This window comes from Chiloscyllium plagiosum, chromosome 42 (assembly GCF_004010195.1).
Source record: "Chiloscyllium plagiosum isolate BGI_BamShark_2017 chromosome 42, ASM401019v2, whole genome shotgun sequence".
Taxonomy (NCBI): domain Eukaryota; kingdom Metazoa; phylum Chordata; class Chondrichthyes; order Orectolobiformes; family Hemiscylliidae; genus Chiloscyllium; species Chiloscyllium plagiosum.
This window is the reverse complement of record NC_057751.1, coordinates 3367881-3392980: the sequence shown is the minus strand read 5'-3', so window position 1 is coordinate 3392980 and position 25100 is coordinate 3367881. Positions and strand designations below refer to the sequence as shown.

Below are 25100 nucleotides of genomic sequence, written 5' to 3'. Positions count from 1 at the left end.
GTTTGATATCCAGACGTTTCATTGATAGGCATATGGAGGATCGTGGGCTAGTGTAGGTTAGGTGGGCTTGGATCGGCGCAACATCGAGGGCCAAAGGGCCTGTACTGCGCTGTATTTTTCTATGTTCTATGTTCTATGTATTCTGACCACCTGTGTGTTTAAAACAAGTTGCCAAGCACCTCTCCATTAAACTTTGTTCCTCTCACTTTACACTTAAAACCCTCTTGGTATTTGACATTTCCACCCTGGGAAAAAAGAGTGACAATCCACCCTATCCATGCCTCTTCACATTTCAATCAGGTCACCCCTCAGCCGACAACCACCCTCGTGAAAATAATCCAAGTCTGTCTAACCTAACCTCACACTAATCCAGTCCAATCCAGGCAAGACCCTGGGAAACCTCTTCTGCACCATTTTCACAGCTTCCACATCCTTCCTGCAGGGCGGTAATTAAAGCTGAACCTTTCGAATGCAAGAATATACATTTAATCTTGAATCATATTTAATCAGGAACCCATCTCAAATTCCCCTCCAAAGTGCTACTCAATACACCTGACCAATCTATTTGAAAGATCCAAACAGGTTGTGGGTAAGTCTGGCTTGTTGGAAGATTTGGCTGGGGAGGGAATCGGGCGCTCACCTGTCTGGAATTTCAAGTAACCTGTGTCCAGCAAACAAGTACAATGATGAACAACTGAGGAGCAGGAGATAGCCCCCACCCCCCCGCTGACACTTCAGGTTCATTGAGCTTGTGCTGCTGTTTGATAAGATCACCCTCTTGTTCTCCAAGAATTTCTCGCCTTCATTGCTCAGTCCCTGCAGGGATGTCATGTTGAAGTTATACAGGACACTGGTCAGACCTGTTTTCCAGTACTGTGTCCAGTTCTGGTTGCCCCGTTATAGTAAGGATATCATAAAGCTGGAGAGGGTTCAGAAGAGGTTTACTGGATCTTGTCGGGTATGGAAGGTGTGAATGATAAAGAAAGGCTGGATAGACTGGGACATGCTTCCACTGGAGTGTACCAGGCTGACAGGTGACCTTATCGAGGTTTATGAAATCATGAAGGATATAGATAGGGTTAATGATCGTTGTTCTTTCCCTAGCGTGGGGGATTTCAAAATTGAGGCACATTTTTAATGGCGAGAGGAGAGAGATTTAAAAAAGACATGGGGGCAACTTGTTTATTTTTGTTTCCACTGAAGGTGGTTCACTTGTGGATTGAGTTTGCTGAGGAAGTAGCTGATGTAGGTACGATTAGAACGTCTGAATTACATTTGGATAAGGACATGGATAGGAAAGATTTGGAGGGACATGGGCCACAGGCAGGCAGGTAGGACAAGTTTAGTTTGGGATTGTGGTTGGCACGGACTGGTTTGACTGAAGGGTCTGTTTCTGTGCTGTATGACTCTATCTCCCTCTGTCATGAAAATATTCAAAGTCTCTACTTTGACTGGCTTTTCAGGAACAGAGTTCCAAAGATTAACAACCCTCTGAAGCAAATGATTTGCGCCGAAACTCTTGTTTTAAATAGGCAACCCTTGGTATTGAAACAGTCCTTCACAAGAGGAATCGTCCTTTGCACATCCACCTTCAGAATCATTTATGTTTCAATTAAATTGTCCTCACCCAGTGGATATTGGACCCCAGTGCATACAAACTGAGCACAACCAACCTTTCTTCCTGAAACTACCTGCCCAGTCCATGTGTCATTAATTAAATTATTATTAAACCTTCTCTGAAGTGCAAATGCGTTCGCATCCTTCCTTCAGGAGGAGACCAGTACTGTGCACAGTACTCCAGGTGTGATCTCACCAGTGCAGTGTATAACTGTTCCATGTTCCCCTCACAAACAGGATAACATTGCAGTATTTCCCAAATACCTTCAGCAACTGAATGTTCACCTTTCGCATGCAATGTCTGTTTTTTTACACGGAGGGTGGTTTGCGTGTGGAATGAGCTTCCTGAGGAAGTGGTGTATATGGGTACAGTGACAGCATTTAAAAGGCATTTTGATGTGTTCATGAATACAAACGGTTTGGAGGGAGATGGGAGGAGTTTAGCTTGGGATTATGGACTGGTTGGATCGAAGGGTTTGTTTCTGTGCTGTATGGATGGCTTTTGATGGTTTCAACATTTATTTTCCTATCTGTGTTCACCTCTCCAGTTCTGCCCAACTTTGTGCAATTGTATACATCATTTCTTCAAGTTTGATCATATCTTTCACTGTTTTAGTTAACTGCGTACAGTGGGTTCTCCCCATGGAATTTTTCTTTCTTCTTGCAGTGTCTATTCTGTGTATTCTGAAATGTCCCCTTAACCACCTATCACTGCATCTCAAATGACCTATCCATCAACCAGATTGGCCACTTCACTTCAGTTAGCTCAGTTTTCATGTCCTTCTAACTGCCCTTGCTTAAGTTTCAAAGACTCATCTTGGGGTCCTTCAAATGCTGAGTTGAATGGGTTTTTTAAAAATATTTTAATCTTCTGTGAGAACAGACAAGGATCCTTGTGACTCAGATTTGTTTGGCTTGTGATTCGCAGTCATTGGCTGATTCATATCCAAGCAGCTCCAAACCCACCCCCTCATCCACTTCCTTTACTTCCCACTCCAAAGTGCTCAGGACAAGGTTGCGAGCCATTACATCCAGGCTGTGCCGCTGTTTATTACTGGAAGTTCCTCGAGCTAATTCTAATGCTTACTCAATCAAATTCTTCTGGCTTCCACTGTTGATCTAGCGAGATACTTGCTGACTGAACAAGCAGTGATTAATCCATGGCGAGTGGTTTTTAACAACATTCCAATAAACAAGCAAAGTCAGCCAGGCTTTCATTGCATCTACTCAGGTCATTCACCTTGTTTAAACAGATTATCTCCAGCTTGATTTAGTTCCACAGCAAGAGTTAAGAGTTTACATATCACCATGAAAAGTGTTGCACTTACTTTTTCAGTGGTTCAATGGCAGTTTTCTGAATCTGATTGACCTGATGAAAAAAAACATAGAATTTTTTATATTGACTAACCACATTGAACTGAGATGAAATGTAACTTGTGTGTGTGAGATAAATGGCTAAAGATAGAAAGAAACCACAATGCCAATCACTTTGAGTCAAGCACATGGGACAAATTAAACAGCTTTTACACATGACTACCTTCAGTGTCATCAAATTTAGGGGATTTTCTCAAACACTAAGCAGAAAGCAAGTGATTAATTGACAAGGTTCTGATGGCACAGGCATGATTGAAATGGGCAAGGAGAGAATTCTTGGCCGATAACCCATCACAACAGCACATGTAAATCCGACCAATTAAATCATCACCGTCTCTCTTAGCTTCCATACGACTGGAAGAACAGGATGCCATTTGGCCCCTTTTCCCCATGCCAGCTCACTGGTACAATCATCCAGTGGCAACCCACTTCACTCTCTTACCCGTTTAGAATTTCTTTTTGAAATTTTATTAATTTACCCATTTCCATTGTTCTTTCAGGCAGGCCGGTGCAAATTGACTCATTGTCCCTCTGCTTACACGTTCAAGCACTCCCTTCTCATTTTCTCTGGAATGAATTCACACTTTGGTGCATCTCTGCTTCATCTCCATTCAGGGAGAAGAGCTTCAGTTTCTTCATGTACCGTAAGTCCCTTTTCCTTGGGACCATATCAGGAAATGTCTTTGCACCCTCTCCAACGCCCTGACGTCCTTTATGAGGTGTGGTGCCCAGAGCTGAGCTGAGCTGAGGTTTTACCAGTGAGTTGTAAATGCTTAGCATAATGTCCTCACCATTGCAGACTATATCTCCATTGATAAGGCGGACGTTCTCACCTTTCCAACTTGGCAATGTGACAAACACAAAGAGATTATTACAGTGATGAGTACTAAACTTCAAGAAGACACGGAAAAGTTGGGGCCCACAAATTGCAAAGTAATGTGAAGGATTTTGAAGGGCAGCAGATGCAACTCATCAAACTAGTGCCAGGTGAGAGGAAATGCAGGCATGGAAATCGATTTGAGAAGCTGCGACTGTTCTCCTCAGAGAAAGGAGATTAAGATGAGATTTGCAACTCTTTTTGTACATTACCGAGATGGGGGTGCCACTGGGTGGGTCAGCATTTATTGCCCATCCTGAATTGCCTGGAGAGCATTTAAGAGTCAACCACATGGCTGTGGATCTGGAGCCACATGGGGACCAGACCAGGTAAGGATGGCAGTCTCCATGTCTAAAGGATATTAGTGAATTTGACACAAATATTCAAAGTTTCGAGGGGTCTGAACAGAGGAGAGAGGTGCAAGGATCAAAACCCAGAGAATCGTCAGGAATTATTTCCTTGAACTCCCTCATCTCTTCACAATTATGTCTCTTCCCCAAGCACTTGGACCAAGCTCTGAAACCCCTCTCCCAATGTTTGCTTCCCAAAGATGATGCAGTTTTTCTTTAGCTGCCCTTGAAGCTGCTGATTACTGAATGCTGCCTGGTTTTGCCACGACAAACCGACTTTCACAGCCAGACGTATCATGTTTCATAACAAAATGACAGAAAACCAGAATACTACAGCCGGTTTGGATGGATGAGGTTTACTTCCACATTGGGACGGCATGGTGGCTCAGTGGTTCGCGCTGCTGCCTCACAGCACCAGGGTCCCAGGTTCAATTCCAGCCTTGGGTGACTGACTCTGGGGAGTTTGCACATTCTCCCATGTTTGTGTGGGTTTCCTCCGGGTGCTACGGTTTCCTCCCACAGTCCAAAGATGTGCAGCTCAGGTGAATTGGCCATGGTAAATTGCCCGTAGTGTTAGGTGCTTTAGTCAGAGGGAAATGGGTCTGGGTGGGTTTCTCTTCAGAGGGTCAGTGTGGACTGGTTGGGCCGAAGGGCCTGTTTCCACACTGTAGGCAACCTAATCTAATCTAACCCATTATGTGAAGGATGCTGCAGGAAGACTGATGCTGAAGCACAGTGAACAGGACATGAATTGCCTTCCACCAGACCAAGTACAAAGACTTGGAAATTGTTGAAACAACAGAGACTCCAGGTGATTTAACACAGGTTTGAAAGTCATGAAGGGATGGGACAGACAATTAAGGGAGGGCGCTCCAAAACAGGGACCCCTAGTCAACAAATGATTAAACACTATGGATGCAAGTCTAAGATATGTGATACCAAACACCATGTCAACATTATACAAGTGGTTCCTGTTCCATGGGTAAAAAATAGTCAACCACAAACTGTGAAATGATGTCTGACTCAAGCCATGAGATACAGCTGTATCCTCACCCATGCTTCGATGACATGACCAAACAATTTAATTGCTTGCATGAGAATATGGCAACTTGGACTGAATTTTCCTGCATGGACAACCCAACAACTGCCACTGATGACATGACTTTGAGAGTCACACCGTGCCTTGGTGAGACTGCAGTAACTTCATTAGGATCACCAGTCCAGTTTCACAACCAGCTGGTCATTGTTTCCTGACTTCTCACAAATTCCGAGGGAACACTCAAGCACAAGTGTGTCCTGAGCCTGAAACAGACTCTCAGCCATGAATGTAAATTCTGCTGAGATTGAAACGTACATCCAAAATAAAAGACCAGTCAGCTCAGTCGATTTGCAGCGTTATGATTTCGACAGTCCATGAACCAGTAACATTTGGGCCTTAGGTCTGTGCTTTACGCTACTGCAAATCCTTCTTGAGACCACCTCCATGGGAGCCAGCAGACAGGGGCTGGGTGTAATGCCTCATTTGAAAGACAACACTTTTGGCAATGCTGCACTCATTGAGCCCTGCAGTGGAGTGACAGCCCTGGATGATGTGCTCAAACTGCAGGGTGGCGCTTAACCCATAGTTTCTCGTGAAAAGGTACGGTGTCCATTTCAAAACACACTGTGATTCTTTTGGCAACTGGACAGTTAGCGAGGTTACTTTTGAGGGTATGAAAACTCAGTTACAGAAAGCCTCAGTGTGAATCAGGTTACACTCAGGGCATCTTGGGGTATTTGGAAACCTGATGGTTTTTCACAGAAGCACACTATCTTGTCTGGCTGATTTGAAGTTGTGCTAACCAATGAATCAGTAAGTTGTGATTCTGTGATTTATTGATGCAGGACTGACTGCCACTGAGTGACAAATGAGGAACCAGAAACATCAAACGTGCTTCCCATTGTTGTCACATATGATATCACTGAGATCATGTCAAGTTGAAATCTTAGTTAATTACAAACCTTTTCCTGATTGAACGTATCCATTCTGCGCATTGCAGTGTCCAGAGCGGTCACCGTCTCCATAAACATCTGATCTTGTTCACACAAAGGGTTGGCCAGCAAATCCGAAGAAATTTTCACCGCTGACTTGGACATGGCTGGAAAGAACATCACAGAACCTCTTTTTAAAAAAAAATCTGAGGCACTTATGTTAAGAACACACCTACCTTCAATTCTGCCAAGTAATTCCATGTGACTGGAGACTGAAGCCAAAACTGATGATTGGTGAGTGAACATTTAATGTGTCATGGACCACTCAAAATATTCTTAAGCAGGCAGCCCAGACTAACTTTGCAATTTGCTTTGGTAAGTGTACAGTGAAAATTACCCGGAGTAAGTTAGCAAGATGGCTGCCAGATTTTAAAACAGACAAATATTTATTCATAAAATTACACAATGAGACACAAAGTATAGAATATAGAATACCCACAGAACTCAGTCTATCCAAACGAGACTTCATAATGCTGTTCCAAATACACACAACAGTCCCAAGAAACAAACCCCTTAAACACAGTCAAAATGAATCAAAGGCTTATAGTTCGAAGTTAGAAGGGCAGAAAGAGAGAGAGTCTAGCAGCCTGTTTCCACACAGCTCCACTGCTGAACTGACTCAAACTTAACTTCAGTTTTCAGGACTGACCACTCTCCTTTCATTATACAGGTCACTTCTAAAAACAGAAAAGCTTAGGCCTTAAGTCTCATCTGTTTATGTATAAATAAAAAGGCCTTTCATCTCTGTAGCAAACCAGTTGATTTGGAGCCGGAGTTGTTTACCCCTCTGAGAAAAAAAACCAAGGACACAGTATCCTTGAGTAAAGGTACAGCTTTGTGACAAATGGCAACACGACTTCATTCACCAGTGTAAATGAGTTTGTGCTTCCATTAAAATAACACAGAGAACTACCGTGAAAATGTGTTGAGATAGAAACAGAGAATATAGGAGCATTCGCCCCTTCAAGCTTACTCCACCATTCAGTGTGGGAACAGCTGATCATCCATCCTGGTCTGCTGTTTGCATTCTGTCCCCATACCCTTTCATGCTCATGAAGTTGTTTCTCCTTGCACCCTCAGGACAGGGTTATCCTCCAGCTCTCCCACCCTGCTACACCCTCCCAAAGCACTCTCTCTAACCCCTTCACTGCAACTCATGTGGTCAGATTATTAATAGCACCCCTGCTTTCATTTTGTGCAGGAAATTCATCCTCAATTTCTACACAGAATCGTAGGGTCCAGACCGAGTTAAGTTTCAACACATGAATTTGTCTGGAAAAGCAAGAAAGTAATATACTGGCACTTCGGTTCCACGTTGTTCCATTATCAGACATGTGACTTTGGGACTGAACGACTCAACACCGAATCGAGCAGTGCTCCCGTGGCGTGACAATATTCAGATCAGTTGGGGTTCAGCAGCTCACAGTTAAGTCAGAAATGAAGAAGGGCTAATGCCCGAAACGTCGATTCTCCTGTTCCCTAGATGCTGCCTGACCTGCTGCGCTTTTCCAGCAACACATTTCCATCTAAGTCAGAAATGTGTCAATTCAAGTCCTGCTCCAGAGAATAGGGCATGTCATTTCACCTGACAGTTTCTGAGGGAGACATGAAATCTCGAACCCCTCTGCTTTCTCTGGTGGATGTGAAAAGAATCTCCAAAGTGTCCAAACTAAAATGGAACCTTCAACTTGGATCACTGAAATACATCTTCCGGTCATTATCATGTTGTTACTTGCAAGACCTTGACTGCATGCAAATTGTGCTTCCTATACTGTTCGGTAAAAACAATGACTGCAGATGTTGGAAACCAGATTCTGGATTAGAGTGGTGCTGGAAGAGCACAGCAGGTCAGGCAGCATCCGAGGAGCAGGAAAATTGATAAACACCTCAAAAGCAAAAGCACTGAATTAGCTGTTAAGTGCTTTGGGATTCCCTGAGGTCCTAAAAAGCATTACAGAGCTGAGAGTTTTTGGTGGATCTATCTGGTAAATCAGCAAATATAGGTGGTGCAGTCAAGAATGTTTCAATTGCTTTTCTCTGAAAAACTGGTTTCTCAAAAGGCAGCTACCTGTATTGTCAGGCTGAAGACAAGAAAGACATTACAGGGATGTTATTTGCAGCATCCAACATTTATATTTTAAAATAAAACAACCAGCTTGAGTTGCAAAGTGTCAATTATCACTTTAGTGTGAGTCATGCAACATTCACTGTTTCTTTTTTGTCAGTGACCATTTAGCTCTATTACATAACGTGCATCCAAACCTCTCATGTTGCTGTAGAAGTATAATAGATGCCAGAGCTCAGGCAAAACAAAGCACATCTTGAGGTTCTGAAGTATTGCATTTGACATCATTCAAGGAGCCATGATTTGCAGCTCCATGCATGTGTCCCAATTATATGACAACAGCCTTGTGGGAGGCCCCAGTGGTTTCTCTTGCAGCCCACCATACTGATAGTCAGCTCATTCTTGATGACATTGACCCACTCTCTGTAACATGGGCCCGAATTTTCACCAATATTTTGGTTACCCAACCAACCTCTGATTGGTTCCTGACAAGTAGAGGACTTGTTTTCAAAAACAAAGAAATTATAATCACTCATCGACAATGTAAAATGAAGAGGAATTCATGTTCATTCAAAGTTCCTCGATGAATGTGTTTTGCAGGATATCTTTCCTTGTCATTTGATATGAAACAGCATGCTCTCAATAATTTAGCAGTGTTGCAATGGATGAATGGGATGCAGTAGAGTCTGCAGCAACTCTCACCAAATCTCAGCAGACACAGACATTGAGCTGTACCACCCCAGAAGTTGTCTGTTGGACAGAAATGGGAAAATACCACAAAAACTATTTTTGTTGGAGTACTTGGGGGGGGGGGGGCAGAATGTTTTCCATGTCATTCTAGCCAATGTTTCACCCTCAAACAGAATCCAGCCAACAGATGAAAAAAGCATCTGTGGAAAGGCTAACAAGACTGAGGTGTTTCTGGAAAATGACTGCAGTGATTTGGAGCAAGGTCAACCAGGTGGACATCCGACAATCGGAAATCCCTGATTGGGGCTGTTAACCTGGTCCAAATAGGCTGGACAGAAGTAGCAGAGAGTGTCTTCACTCTGAGAGCTGACTCTGAGGGAGCTGTCAAGGGCTCGCCACGTGGAAACAAAGGGTGATGGCATACTGGCGATTGCGCAGTTATTTCAATGACTGTCTCACATCTTCCAGCAGAGTTCAGACCAAAGGTCATTGAGCTGAAATGCTCACTTGGTTTTCCTTTGCCCAGATTCTGCCTCATCTCCTGACAATTTCCAGCACTGCTTGCTTTTACTTCACAGGTCCAGCAATTCCCAAATTTCTCCAGATTACAGAAAATAGATTATCTGGGCATTCACCTCAATGCTATTTGCTGTACATTAACTGGCTGCCACATTACCTACACCAGGAGCTACATAGAAGTATTTCTTCAGTTCTAAACAACCCTGTCATGAAATCAAAGGTCAGGAAAAGCTCCTTTGTTACTGTGGCTGACCTGAAAGACGAAGTATTTAAATGATAAAAGATCTGTGGACACATGGTTAGATTATTTATATGAGCTAAGTGAGGGAAACAAGAGGATGTGCTTTTTAGTAATGTCAACTTGGAAATAACTTACATTTCAGAAAATTTGTGATTTCTGGGAGTGTTACGGATCTTTGGAACAGGTTTCCTAACTCGCTCTGAAAAGGGAGCAGAGAATCCTCATTCCTGTTACACCTTGTCATCAAGCACAAAGTCTGTGCCTGTTTTATCGTTCTTTGCCCAACCTTCTCCTTGGCCACTGAGACAAAAAGATGTTTTTGAATGTGGTGTGAAGATTGGCTTGCCTCCCTATCTGCAGGCACTTTGAGGTTTGCTTTCCACATAACCCACACCTCTCCCAGTTCTGCTCAGGGCAAGTGCACAATCCTACCGATATCTGCTTCAGTGCTTTTCTTCATATCCTTGTGGAGTTTCTTAATCTGATCTTCCAGCCTGAACAGGAAACAAGGGGAAAGAAAAAGTCAACAGTCTCGCAAGTAACACTGGAAAGATAGCGTTTTCTGTCTTCATTAAATATTTCAACTCAAGTCATAAATACTGCACGCAAGAAACACAAAAATTAAGGATGCTTAAGCTTCAAATGACAACACATTGTTATCGGTTGTGCTTAATTCTCAGTCTTATACTTACTGCTGAAGCTTGCCATATTCTCGCTCAAAATCTCTCTCCACCTGCAAATTTAACAAGGGAGAAAAAGCACCAATTAGTAAAAAGAGGAGAAGTGCAAAGCTCTCGATATGCTGGTTCGAGTGGCACAGTTTCAGTTCAGAATTTATGCTTGCAAACAAAACGACTAAATATTCATAACACCGAGTTAGCAGAAGCAAGAGCATAGCAACAGACTGATCAATGTACATCAGGCACAGAATGAGGCCATTCAGTACAAGGAATCTGAGCCGCGTCTTGCCAAGAGTAATCCAGTTCATCAAACTCCCACATTCCTGCATAAAATCCCTCATATTTTCATTGCTCCAAGTACTTGTTCAAATCTTTTTTCTGGAAAAAACAACAGATTAGGGCGGCACAGTGGCACAGTGGTTAGAACTGCTGCCTCATAGCGCCAGGGACCCGGGTTCAATTGCTGCCTCGGGCAACTGTCTGTGTGGAGTTTGCACACCCTCCCAGTGCTTGCGTGGGTTTCTTCTGCGGTGCTCTGGTTTCCTCCCACAGTCCAAAGATGTGCAGATTAGGTGAATCGGCCATGCGAAATTGCCCGTAGTGTTAGGTGAAGGGGTAAATGTAGGGGAATGGGTCTGGGTGGGTTGCTCTTCAGAGGGTCAGTGTGGACTTGATGGGCTGAAGGGCCTGTTTCCACATTGGAGGGAATCTAATCTGTACCCAGTATCCTGTCAGAGAGTACATTATTAATGTGAACCATTTCTTTCCCAGTTTGAATAATACAATCTTGACAAGGTACACGACACTTGAGCTCTCAGTCGGAATGCAACATCTTGAGCAGGACACTGTGGTACAAGTCAATGGCAATCAGCCAGGGTCACTTGAATGGAAAGTCATTCGGATACTCCCAATCTTTCCTCACCCTATCATTGAACATGGTTGCAGAATCAAAGTGTCAATGCAAATAGAAAGACCATTCAGCCCATCAACTCTGCAGCAGCACGCTTCTTCAGCTGGGCTACTCAATGCTATCTCAGTCACCATACCAGTGCTCATACTGTCTCCTTAAATAACTCCTCATTCCCTTCAAACAGGGATGCATGGGTGCTTCAACAATAAGCTGCAGTTAACCAGTCCACCATCTCCCGACTGGAACCTCCTGTCAAACCCTCCAGGGATTATTAACCATCCACTTGTGCCTCTTTCTGGCTCTCCCGCATCATCTCGGCCCTGCAAAGCTGTCGCTCCTAGTGATCCCTAATTCCATCAGGAGTGGGTTGGAGCAGGGAGGCAGCTGTGAGGATTTTCAGGCATTGGCATTATTCGATTCAGGCCTCACCTTAGCCACAGGTTTGACCAGCAATGGACCATATCCCTAACGGGGAGGATATCCACAGTTTCCTATCTGGTTGTTCCAAACTCCATCACTCATGAAACTTTTAATGGCCACAACAGTGACAAATTTGTAACTGTTTGAAAACAAATACTCATAGCACAGAAAGATCTAAAAGGCAGCAACACAGACATTATATTTACAACATTACAAGACAAGATGTTTAATATCTTCGGATATTATCGTAATGAAGACAGGACATAGGCCCTTGGAACATGGTCATTAAAATCACGGAGGAACACTGCATGGATGCTTCAAGTCTTCCTATGCTATTACACAGTCATTTCTGAACTTGGAACTTAACGACCAGTGCGATTATGTGTAATTATTAAACTCAGAGCTCATCATTTGAACACTCTGGTTTTCCAAACGGATGCACCAACAACTGATTATTCATATGGTGAAACCACCCCCCTCGAGAGTGCAGCAAGGATTGCTGGACCTCCAAATGTGCTCACTCACCGCATCGTCAAAGGAACTCTGTCAGACACAATCGTCCAAGGGGAGGGAGGAAACTACTCTCCCTCAGCTGAGCACACTTCTGAATTTTATTTTACAGGCGTCCTTCACACTCACATCAGAAAACACAGACACACGCAGCTCCTTTCTCATTTACATTCCTGAAAAATGCTCCTTCACACTTTTCCTGAAGAAACACGACTGGGCAGACAAGTCAGCAGCATCAGAAAGTGTTACAGCAATGTAGCTGGCAGACAGCTCCTGAAATCGCGTGGACACAAGTTCCAGGCTGCCTGTTGAGATTGACTCCATAGAATCACAGACATGGACAGTAGGGTGGCACAGTGGCTCAGTGGTTAGTACTGCTGCTTCACAAGACCAGGGACCTGGATTCAATTCCACCCTCGGGCGACTGTCTGTGTGGAGTTTGCACATCCTCCTTGTGTCTGTGTGGGTTTCCTCCGGGTGCTCTGGTTTCCTCCCACAGTCTAAACATGTGCAGATCCAGTGGATTGGCCGTGGGAAATTGCCCACAGTGTTCAGGGATGTGCCAGCTTGGTGGATTATCTGTGGGAAATGGCAGGTTACAGGGATGTTGCAGGGAGTCAGATCTGGCAGGGTTACTCTTCAGAGGGTCAGTGTGGACACGATGGGCCGAATGGTTTGCTTCCACACTGCAGGGATTCAATGAGTAGCATCCAATCGAGGTCAACGTTTTCAGAAGGTCAGGCATTCAAACAAAAACCTCAACAAATGAGTCAATGAGCAAATTACTTCCGCATGCTCATTTCAACATCCAATTAAAACTATTTGTCCAATGAACTGTTCTTAGAGTATTTTCCACCCTTCCAGCTATTCCCTCGCTCCATTCTGCCTCAGGTGTTGATCGGGTTTCCCCTTCAATACAAGGAGAATATTTCATTCCATTATTTACGTATTCTGTCAGAGGAAAGGTGCTTTCCGAGATCAGCTGGATTGCAAATTCCTCCAGTCTGCATGCACATAACAGATAATCACGTCTCTGGATCCCTCCCCTTTCATTCGAATTTCCTGGTGTCTCTCTCTCTCTCTCCCCCTACACTTGACAACACTGTCAGAAATGCCTTCTCCCAGACTTGTACTGAATTGCAAATCCACAGACCTGTTTACTTGACAGGGGCATCATAGCACCAAGGACCTGGGTTTCCTCCGGATGCTCCGGGTTCCTCCCACAGTCACAAAGATGTGCCGGTCAGGTGAATTGGCCATGCTAAGTTACCCACAGTGCTCAGGGATGTGTGGGCTAGGTGCATTAGTTAGGGGTAAACACAGGGTAGGGGAATGGGTCAGGGTGGGTTAGTCTTTGGAGGGTTGGTGTGGAATTGTTGGGCCGAAGGTCCTGTTTCCACACTGTATGGACTGTAATTCAGTTTACTACGCAGCAGCTTAGACTGAGGAGGGACATGACAGGAAATCTATGAAACCACAAAAGGATTGTTTTGTGCTAGTTTACCAGATTGAAAAGGGGAGAGGAGGGACTGACTTGAGGCGAATTCAATCCTGTCTGTGCTGACTGTCTCCAGGCTTTGGTGAGTTAGGGTGCTGCATGACTGGGAATGGATGGATAATTTGAGATCGGAGGGATCTCCTGCAGTGGTTTAGATTGGTAAAGGTGAGAGTGGCTCAGAGAGAAACCCAGTAGCATGTTAACACGAGCTTTTTCCGTGTTACCTCACGATCATTACCGTGAGGTTGGTGAGACTAGCTGCTTTTTCCTTCCACCTCTCTGCTCAACTGGTCTCCAAGATTGAGTGCACAGTCTCACAACCCAATTCACTCAAACGCATGACATCAAATCATTTCAAGCTCTTCTCCTCCTCGGCCTTCCAACTTCTTTCGGCTTGCACATACTTTGAGATCGAAGGGCACAGTACGGATCCCAATGCGACAGTCAACTTAAGATCACTGAATCCCAATTGCAATCCCTCATCCCAGGCACAGTTCCTGAAAATCCTGCTGAATTCCATGTTCAATCCTCTTGTTGCCAGCAGTAAAACATGAGCTACTGACATGGGTTGCAAGAAAATCTCCCCTCTTTAAACAACTGCAAATAAAGTGCAACATTTTGCACAGTGACTCATCAGCGAATGGAGCATATTTCAAGTCAAGCTTGACAGCCCAGTCAATTACTGGTGTCAAACCCATCCATCAGACACCCCCTGCGCTTGGGCCATTGGACTCTGCAATTGGACTGTAATTTCTCTGCTGTTATGCTGTGGAAATGAATTCACAGAAACATTTAAGTTGTCTGAGAGAGATCTCCTCAATATGTCCATATCACATCTCCAAAATATAGCCGTTTCTTTTACGAGAAAACATTTCAATCTTGGTGGGAGGAATCACACCTAACTGCCTTCAAACCTTGTGATATTAGACCCTTGCAGCTGAGCACAAATGTGCAACTCCATGGTTTCAGTGCTTCTTTCCAAGGGAACGATGCAAGAGCATTAATTGGGCAGCGCATTCAGCACTCAAAACAAACTATTTTCATTGCAACGTGGATGATTCAGACGACACTATTTGACCTGCTAAACGCTCAGATCGATGAATCATTCACAGTATTAAGGGTTGGCCATTCACAGTGATCAGTGCAACAGGAACAGCAATCTCCAACTCAACCAGTTCCGACATTTAAAAATGTCACAAATATAATCACAGATAACAATAGAATAATTGAGGAAGTAAATGGAATATGTAGATAGCCCTGACATTGCATAATTACTGTGAAAAGCAGTGTTGAAGAAACAGTTGCCAAATCATGATGGGTTTTGACAGAGTTAATAAAGATAAAAGTTGTTTCCTCCGGCATCAGGGTTGGTACCAAAGAGATACAAATTTAATATAATTAGCAATAAAGCCAGAGGTGATGTGAGGATTTTTTAAAAAAAAAGACACAGGCATTTCTTATGAACAGGAATTCGTCGCTTGAAAAAATAGTGCAATCAGATTAAATACAACCTTTCCAAACTAAATTATGATTAGTTGAAAGCCTATGGGAAAAGATCATGCAAGTGGAGTTAATTTCAGGCCCATAAATGAGTGATACACTCAATGGCCTCCCACGTGGGTGTCAGTGGCATTGCCAGCAGTTCCTGCTGTTCTTCATTCCCCTCAAGAAGACAGGGCCTAACCAACTCCTTGAGCTTCTGCAATCACTGCAGGTACACCCATAGCATGACTGAGGAGGCAGTTCCAGGATCTTGACCCAGTGACAGAAACAATGGCAATGTTTTTCCAAGTCAGGATGATGAGAGGTTTTGAGGTGGACAAAGTCCCTCTATCTGCTGCCCTTGCCCTTACAGTGGTCAAGTCCACAGGTTTGGAAGGCAGTGTCAAGGGAGCTTTGGTGAATTTCTACCATGCATCTCGTAGATGGCACACAGTGTTGCCAGTGTGTGTCAGTGGAAGAGATACTGAAAGTGGTGGCTGGGGTCACTCATAGGCAGAGGTTGGACAGGCTAGGACATTTTCTTCAGAGCGTAGGAGACTGAGGGGAGACCTTATAGAGGTGTATAAAATCATGAGAGGCATTCGTAGGGTGAATGCACTCGGTCTTTTCTCCAAGGTTGGGGTATTGAGGACTAGAGGATATCAGTTTAAGGTTAGAGGGGAAAGAATAAAAAGGGAACCTGAGGGGCAACTTTTTTACACAGAGGATGGTACGGATATGGAATGAGCTGCCACTGGAAGTGGTTGAGGCAAGTATATTAACAATGTTTAAAAGGCATTTGGACAAATACATGGATAGAAAAGGATTACAAGGGGATGGGCCAAGTGCAGGGAAATGGGGGTTGTGTGGATGGACATTTTGGTCAGCATGGAGCAGTTTGGACCAAAGGGCCTGTCTCCGTGCTGTCGGACTCTATAATCTGTTCCGAGACATGATTCCCCACCTGAGACTTCTTAAACTCTACCTCCTGTACCAGAGGGAGGGACACTACCTCTGCACCATAACAGCCCAAAAGCAAATGTTGTGGGCTGCTCATACTCTATCGTCACTCGGAACATTCATCAGCCCCTTTACCAGCAAGCATTTTCGAAGAACACACACTGCAGAGATCAAACCTTGGGATATCCTGTTTATGAGGCAGGCGCTCCTCTAGACTAAGGCATGGCACCACCCACCAGAACATCAGCCTGGGGTTCTGGGTTACCAAACCTGGAACGTTACCACGACACAAACAAACAACCAAGTGAAGATCATCAGCGGCACAGTGGCTCAGTGGCTAGCACTGCTGCCTCACAGCCCCAGAGACGTGGGTTCGACTCCAGCCTCGGGCAACTGTCTGTGTAGAGTTTGCACATTCTCTCCGTGTCTGCGTGGGTTTCCTCCAGATGCTCCGGTTTCCTCCCACAATCCAAAGATGTGCTGGTTAGGTGAACTGGTCATGCTAAATTGCCCGTATAGTGAGGGGGTCTGGGTGGGTTACTTTTCGGAGGGTTGATGTGGACTGGTTGGGCCGAAGGGCCTGTTTCCACACTGTAGGGAATCTAATATAATCTAAACACAGTCAAATTTGTAATCTGGCTCATCAGCTGGTGGTTTGATAAGTGACATCCATTCCTGTACAAGGACTCATTCCCTGCAAACTAAAGCAATCTGCTCATTCTCTGTGTTCGATCATTTGTACCAACAAGGAGTTTGAAGCACTCAGAGCTCCCCATTGCTTTCTCCACAGCAATGTCTCAAACAATCATAGCTGACTTGTCAACCACTCAGCACTCTTTCATCTCTTCATATAAATAGCGCTCATTATTATTTGGGGGTGATCGCACTGATCCTGAGTGCAGGACAAAGTGCATGTCTCTTTGGTCATCAACATGCAGCTGAAAGTGGCGATCCCTGAAAAGCCAGGAATATCACTGCCCTGATCATACCTACTTAAGTGAGCAACTTCCCAGCACAGCACATTCCCACCAAGGTCAGAAACTGTCCCAAGGCCCAAAGTTGTGTGGCTCCAAGTTTAATAGCACCAAACTCCTGCAGAAACACTGATTCCAGTTGGCAAGTGGCTCAATGATCAAGATGTGGCAGAAGCAGACAACATTCATTCATTCAGATGAAAATCAGATCATTTCTTGCAGAATTAACATGTGAAACTTGTGCGAACTGCCATGCCCAAGACACTGAGAGAAAACTGTCTGAGTTCGATGACAACTCAGTATGTTGAAAGTCTTTCCCTTAAAGTCAGGGTCAGCTATTTGTCAAACCAATTGGTTGGGTTTTTGGGCCATTTCAGAGACAGTTCAAATTTGATGGCAATGGGGCCACAGGGCACCAGATTGGGTCAAGATGGTTGATTTCCTTTCCTGAAGATCATCAGTCAACGAGATGGGTTTTTACAACAGCTTCATGCATGAATTTTTTTTTACATTTGAAATTTACTTTAATTATGAATTATTTAACTTGTTCAGCTGATCTGTTGGGATCTGAACTCATCTGTAGAGTGTTAGTCCAGGTCTCAGGATTACACAATGAGTTATGTCATCCACGTAACACCGAACTGCATGAAAGACAGGATCAAACAGTTCAGGTGCCAAAATACGCAAGTGGCATTCAGAAAGCAGAGACGTTCATAAATGATGACCACCAGACAATATTCAACACAAAAAACACTTCTGTTGTGCTTGAAATTGAAACAAAGACAGTTGCAAAGCTGCTCGAACCAGAATATCTCCCTGTCCGTGTCTGTGGCTCTAACCGGAATATCTCCCTGTCCATGTCTGCGGCTCCAACCGGAATATCTCCCTGTCCGTGTCTGCGGCTCCAACCGGAATATCTCCCTGTCCGTGTCTGCTCTAACCGGAATATCTCCCTGCCCGTGTCTGCTCTAACCGGAATATCTCCATGCCCGTGTCTGCTCTAACCGGAATATCTCCCTGTCCGTGTCTGTTCTAACCAGAATATCTTCCTGTCCGTGTCTGCTCTAACCGGAATATCTCCCTCCCTGTCCATGTCTGCGGCTCCAACCGGAATATCTCCCTGTCCGTGTCTGCGGCTCCAACCGGAATATCTCCCTGTCCGTGTCTGCGCCTCTAACCAGAACATCTCCCTGTCCGTGTCTGTGGCTCGAACCGGAATATCTCCCTGTCCGTGTCTGTGGCTCGAACCGGAATATCGCCCTGTCCGTGCCTGAGCCTCTAACCGGAATATCTCCCTGTCCGTGTCTGAGGCTCCAACTGGAATATCTCCCTGTCCGTGTCTGTGGCTCTAACCGGAATATCTCCCTGTCCGTGTCTGCTCTAACCGGAATATCTCCCAGTCCGTGTCTGCGCCTCTAACCGGAATATCTCCCTGTCCACGTCTGCGGCTCTAACTGGAATGTCTCCCTGTCCGTGTCTGCTCTAACCGGAATATCTCCCTGTCCGTGTCTGCTCTAACCGGAATATCTCCCTGTCCGTGTCTGTGGCTCTAACCGGAATATCTCCCTTTCCGTGTCTGCTGTAACCGGAATATCTCCCTGTCCGCGTCTGCGGCTCTGACCGGAATATCTCCCTGTCAGTGTCTGCTCTAACCGGAATATCTCCCTGTCCGTGTCTGTGGCTCTAACCGGAATATCTCCCTTTCCGTGTCTGCGGCTCTAACCGGAATATCTCCCTGTCTGTGTCTGCACTAACCGGAATATCTCCCTGTCCGTGTCTGCTCTAACCGGAATATCTCCGGGTCCGTGTCTGTTCTAACCGGAATATCTTCCTGTCCGTGTCTGCTCTAACCGGAATATCTCCCTGTCCGTGTCTGTGGCTCTAACCGGAATATCTCCCTGTCCGTGTCTGCTTTAACCGGAATATCTCCCTGTCCGTGTCTGCGGTTCTAACCGGAATATCTCCCTGTCCGTGTCTGCTCTAACCGGAATATCTCCCTGTCCGTGTCTGTGGCTCTAACCGGAATATCTCCCTGTCTGTGTCTGCACTAACCGGAATATCTCCTTGTCCATGTCTGTGGCTCTAACCGGAATATCTCCCTGTCTGTGTCTGCTCTAACCGGAATATCTCCCTGTCTGTGTCTGCTTTAACCGGAATATCTCCCTGTTCGTGTCTGCGGCTCTAACCGGAATAACTCCCTGTCCGTGTCAGCTCTAACCGGAATATCTCCCTGTACGTGACTGTGGCTCTAACCGGAATATCTCCCTGTCCGTGTCTGTGGCTCTAACCGGAATATCTACCTGTCTGTGTCTGCTCTAACTGGAATATCTCCCTGTCTGTGTCTGCTCTAACCGGAATTACTTCCTGTCCGTGTCTGTGGCTCTAACCGGAATATCTCCCTGTCCGTGTCTGTGGCTCTAACCGGAATATCTCCCTGTCCGTGTCTGTGGCTCTAACCGGAATATCTCCCTGTCCGTGTCTGCTCTAACCGGAATATCTCCCTGTCCGTGTCTGCTCTAACCGGAATATCTCCCTGTCCGTGTCTGCTCTAACCGGAATATCTCCCTGTCCGTGTCTGCTCTAACCGGAATATCTCCCTGTCCGTGTCTGCTCTAACCGGAATATCTCCCAGTCCGTGTCTGCTCTAACCGGAATATCTCCCTGTCCGTGTCTGCTCTAACCGGAATATCTCCCTGTCTGTGTCTGTGACTCTAACCGGAATATCTCCCTGTCCGTGTCTGTGGATCTAACCGGAATATCTCCCTGTCCGTGTCTGTGGCTCTAACCGGAATATCTACCTGTCTGTGTCTGCTCTAACTGGAATATCTCCCTGTCTGTGTCTGCTCTAACCGGAATATCTCTCTGTCCCTGTCTGTTCTAACCGGAATTACTTCCTGTCCGTGTCTGTTCTAACCGGAATATCTTCCTGCCCGTGTCTGCACTAACCGGAATATCTCCATGCCCGTGTCTGCTCTAACCGGAATATCTCCCTGTCCGTGTCTGTTCTAACCAGAATATCTTCCTGTCCGTGTCTGCTCTAACCGGAATATATCCCTGTCCGTGTCTGTGGCTCTAACCGGAATATCTCCCAGTCCGTGTCTGCGCCTCTAACCGGAATATCTCCCTGTCCGTGTCTGCTCTAACCGGAATATCTCCCTGTCCGTGTCTGTGGCTCTAACCGGAATATCTCCCAGTCCAAGTCTGCTCTAACCGGAATATCTCCCTGTCCGTGTCTGTGGCTCTAACCGGAATATCTCCCTGTCTGTGTCTGCACTAACCAGAATATCTCCCTGTCCGTGTCTGTGGCTCCAACCGGAATATCTCCCTGTCCGTGTCTGTGGCTCCAACCGGGATATCTCCCTGTCTGTGTCTGCTCTAACCGGAATATCTCCCTGTCCCTGTCTGTTCTAACCGGAATATCTTCCTGTCCTTGTCTGCTCTAACCGGAATATCTTCCTGTCCGTGTCTGCTCTAACCGGAATATCTTCCTGTCCGTGTCTGCACTAACCGGAATATCTCCCTGTCCGTGTCTGTTCTAACTGGAATATCTCCCTGTCCGTGTCTGTGGGTCTAACCGGAATATCTCCCTGTCCGTGTCTGTGGCTCTAACCGGAATATCTCCCTGTCCGTGTCTGCTGTAACCGGAATATCTCCCTGTCCGTGTCTGCTGTAACCGGAATATCTCCCAGTCTGTGTCTGCTCTAACCGGAATATCTCCCTGTCCGTGTCTGTGGCTCTAACCGGAATATCTCCCTGACCGTGTCTGTGGCTCTAACCGGAATATCTCCCTGTCTGGTGTCTGCTCTAACCGGAATATCTCCCTGTCCGTGTCTGTGGCTCTCACCGGAATATCTCCCTGTCTGTGTCTGTGGCTCTAACCGGAATATCTCCCTGTCTGTGTCTGCTCTAACCGGAATATCTCCCTGTCCGTGTCTGTGGCTCTAACCGGAATATCTCCCTGTCCGTGTCTGCTCTAACCAGAATATCTCCCTGTCTGCGCCTCTAACCGGAATATCTCCCTGTCCGTGTCTGCGGCTCTAATCGGAATATCTCCGTGTCCGTGTCTGTGGCTCTAACCGGAATATCTCCCTGTCCGTGTCTGCGGCTCCAACCGGAATATCTCCCTGTCTGTGTCTGCGGCTCTAACCGGAATATCTCCCAGTCCATGTCTGCTCTAACCGGAATGTCTCCCTGTCCGTGTCTGCGGCTCTAACCGGAATATCTCGTCCGTGTCTGTGGCTCTAACCGGAATATCTCCCTGTCCGTGTCTGTGGCTCTAACCGGAATATCACCCTGTCTGTGTCTGCACTAACTGGAATATCTCCCTGTCTGTGTCTGCTCTAACCGGAATATCTCCCTGTCCGTTTCTGCTCTAACCGGAATATCTCCCTGTTCGTGTCTGTGGCTCTAACCGGAATATCTCCCTGTCTGTGTCTGCTCTAACCGGAATATCTCCCTGTCTGTGTCTGCTCTAACCGGAATATCTCCCTGACCGTGTCTGTGGCTCTAACCGGAATATCTCCCTGTCCGTGTCTGTGGCTCTAACCGGAATATCTCCCCGTCCGTGTCTGCGGCTCTAACCAGAATATCTCCCTGTCCGTGTCTGCGCCTCTAACCGGAATATCTCCCTGTCCATGCCCGGGAAGTATTCTGACAGGCACAGGACCCAATGAATCATTTACCAGTTACAGAAACAGAAATCCTAACCTCTCTCAGTCTGCACTGCAAGAACTATTTCATATTCAGACCTGTAGTTTTCCCACAGCTTTAAAAGCCCCCACGTTCTGTGCAAGTGGCAACAAGGTTGTACCATGTGTCACGTCAGTCAGAGTTCCAACTGCACAGAAATTCAGTGTCAGGAAGCTGGGTACTGAACAACTTTGGTTAACATGAAAATGGTATTCAACCTGGATTTCCAAACAGACTGCAGAACCAATTGCACTCATTTAATTAAAGACTTACCAATACGGGTATTGAGTGAGGCAAAGCTTAATTAGTTTGTGGTTGAACAAAGCTGCTGTTTATCTGCACTTGCCTCAAGCCAAAGATTTCTTTTCAATCTGAAGTAAACTCTGATGTTCTGCTGAGTTGTAATATTTCTGTTTACAGCCATCTCAAAACAACATACTCCTGAACGTCATCGTTCTGGCCACCATTTAGACAAGAAGACATGACTATTGTGCCCTCTTCACCAGTTCAAATCTCAGAGTGTTTTTACACTTACCAAACAATGACGGTGAACATAATTATGTCAAGAAGCAGCAGGTCGCATTGACTGCAGCGGGTGAGTGTAAGGGAATAGCCACACTGATTTGTTTCGGGTATGGAATGCACTGCCTGGAAGTGACAGGAGGCAAGTTCAATCCAGGTATTCCAGAGGTTATTATTTCTATTTGACTAGTCATCACCGTGCAGTCTTCCAGGGACAAGGCAGCAGAATGGCATCAAAACGTTCTGAGAGCCAGAACAGTCACAATGGGCTGAATGGCTTCCTTCTATGCTGCTGGGTCAGTCATTTAAGAATGAGGTGAGGAAACAGGTCTTCACCCATAGGGGCTTGTTTTGCAATTCTCCATCCAGTCAGCATTTGCCTACCAAGCTTTACACTAAACCAGATCCACGATCGCTCAGCGCCCCACATCACCCCTTCAGAGTACTGTACTCAGTCTCAATTACCCACAGGAAGACAGCTCACACTGTTACATGGTACTGGGTGCCAGAGTCACTTCCCTTCACAAAATGGGGAGACCACGGCAGTATGTGATATCACTGGACTGGAAGCACATGGGCCAATCCCACCACAGCAAATGGTGGAACTTAAATTCAATTAATATCAGGAATATAAAACCAGTCTCAAGCCTCAGGATCATGAAACTATCATCAATAGCCACAAATCTCTAGCAGGTTCTCTCATGTTCTTCAGTGAAGGAAATGTGCTATCCTCACCCAGTCTGGCCGACATTGGACTCCAGACCCACACTGATATGGTTGATTGACTTCTAACTGCCCTCCAGAACGTCCCAATCTAGTTAATCAGTTCAAAGGATTGGGCAATAAATTACGGCATTGCCAGTGACACCCATGTCACTTGAAATTTAAAAAGTTAAAACAAAGTCCATCAATCCGCTCTGAGAAACACACTCGAGGTGCCTTTTTGAATCAGTTCAGTTTCAAAATCAGTGTCCTGTTCTGTTCCAGAACGGGATTTCATGCAATGTACAACTACAATATATGATCCTTTCCGGGGCACTGCATAGAACAAGAGAGCACTTCTCAGATCAGGTGGGGACTGAACAAAAAGACTGACAATCTTTATTTATCACACCAGTAGGAACTACATTGCTACATCCCTCATAATGCAGGGGCCTACCATATTCAGAGGGTATTGAGGTTATAAGTGAGATGGCACCAAGGTTATGTAGACATCAGTCATTATGCATAGGCCCTTGTACTCAACATTCTGCCACCCTTCCCTCTACATTTGCCAAGAAGCGAATTTCAGCTGCACTCTCTCTACACAACCTCTTCTTCCTCTGTTCCTCAACCTGCAACCTCACCACTCCCCACTCAGCATGTCACAAACTCTGCTAGTCACTGGATCTCTGCATATACACTGAGCCAGTAGCCCAGACTGTCTGCCTGACTGAGAATAAGATAGACAGACAGAGAGACCTGCCACTCCACATTGCAATGGTGCTCCATGCAGTGGCAACAGTGGCTGGCACTGTGTGACCAGTCTCACTGCAGGGTAAAAATCACCAAAGGAGAAAGCTGGACATAAACACAAACTGCAGAAAATAAAATTGTCAGGGAAGTGTGGAACCCGTTTTCATGGCATTGGAACAGCATCGCGGGTGAGAGACTCTCTCTCTCTCCCCTCTGCTCCTTTCCGGCATACAGCATTGCAGTGGATCAGAGCATCTCTGGTGGGTATGAAACGATCAGCCACACAGTCTCCTGACAAAACAGCATCAGAAGAGCCCAGAATGACCTGGAGAGAAGAGAAAGGAGAAACACAGAATGGCAGAGGAAAGCATCAAGCTCTGGCACTCTGTCACTGCAGCGACAAATGGGAACTTGCTCAAAGCCAATGAGCCATGCTCCAGGACCTGCCAGTTCCTGTACAACAGGGGGCAAATGGAATTGCCAGAAAGGAGGAGCATTTTTTCCAATAGCCTTCAATCTAGTTCTTTGGTTGAGCATTTGGTTATCTGTCCCAATATCTCCTGTGTGGCTCAATGTCAAACCTGTCGCTGGGAATACTCCTGTGAAGCACATTCAGAGGTAATTCCTGCTGCTTTGTAACATCTTTCATGTGGTGAGAAATCCCAAGGCACTTGGCAAATGTTTTATCAAATCCAAATTTGAAACTAGGACTTGAGGCCAAAAAACAAACTTGATCGCGGATGAAAGAGGTATTTGCAGGAAAAGATTAAAAAGCAAAGAGGTTAAGGACTCAGGACCAAACTCAGGACCAAGGGAGATGGAGGCATATTCACCAACAGCACAACCAAGGTAATCAGGGGCACACACATTATTGATGCCGCAGTGAAACTATTCAGGACATTATTGAGTTGCTGCTGAGCAGACTAGCTCCAGTGCCTGTCTCTCTTTGTACCTGTCTTCACATCTCTGTGGTATGCAGACATTTTAACATCAGAGCCAACAAAATGGCAATCTCTAAGCTACCTGATAAGACTTGCAGGGGCAGTTGGGAGCAATATTTTTCGACAACTGGGCCATGGGTGTGTCTCAGAGAATTAGCTCCACAATTAACCTGACATTCCAGCGTTAAGTAGTCCATTTGCTTACGGGAATTCTTAGGAACAAATCCGTTTGATAATAAAGCTCTGAATTCACAACCACACCATATTCTCATACAATCACTCCACATGCTCACTT

The 25100-nt window shown here is 45.6% G+C and overlaps 1 protein-coding gene across 1 annotated transcript in view; it reads right to left on the bottom strand.

Annotated features, from left to right (window-relative positions):
• The window catches only part of bin3 (bridging integrator 3), a 125355-nt gene that overhangs the window by 87627 nt on the left and 12628 nt on the right, over window positions 1-25100 (bottom strand). The window contains exons 3-6 of the mRNA XM_043681204.1: window positions 10457-10497; window positions 10197-10258; window positions 6220-6356; window positions 2946-2986 (exon numbers count right to left, since the gene is read on the bottom strand). Coding sequence (XP_043537139.1) covers window positions 2946-2986; window positions 6220-6356; window positions 10197-10258; window positions 10457-10497 — 281 coding nt within the window. The remainder of the gene's footprint in view (window positions 1-2945; window positions 2987-6219; window positions 6357-10196; window positions 10259-10456; window positions 10498-25100) is intronic.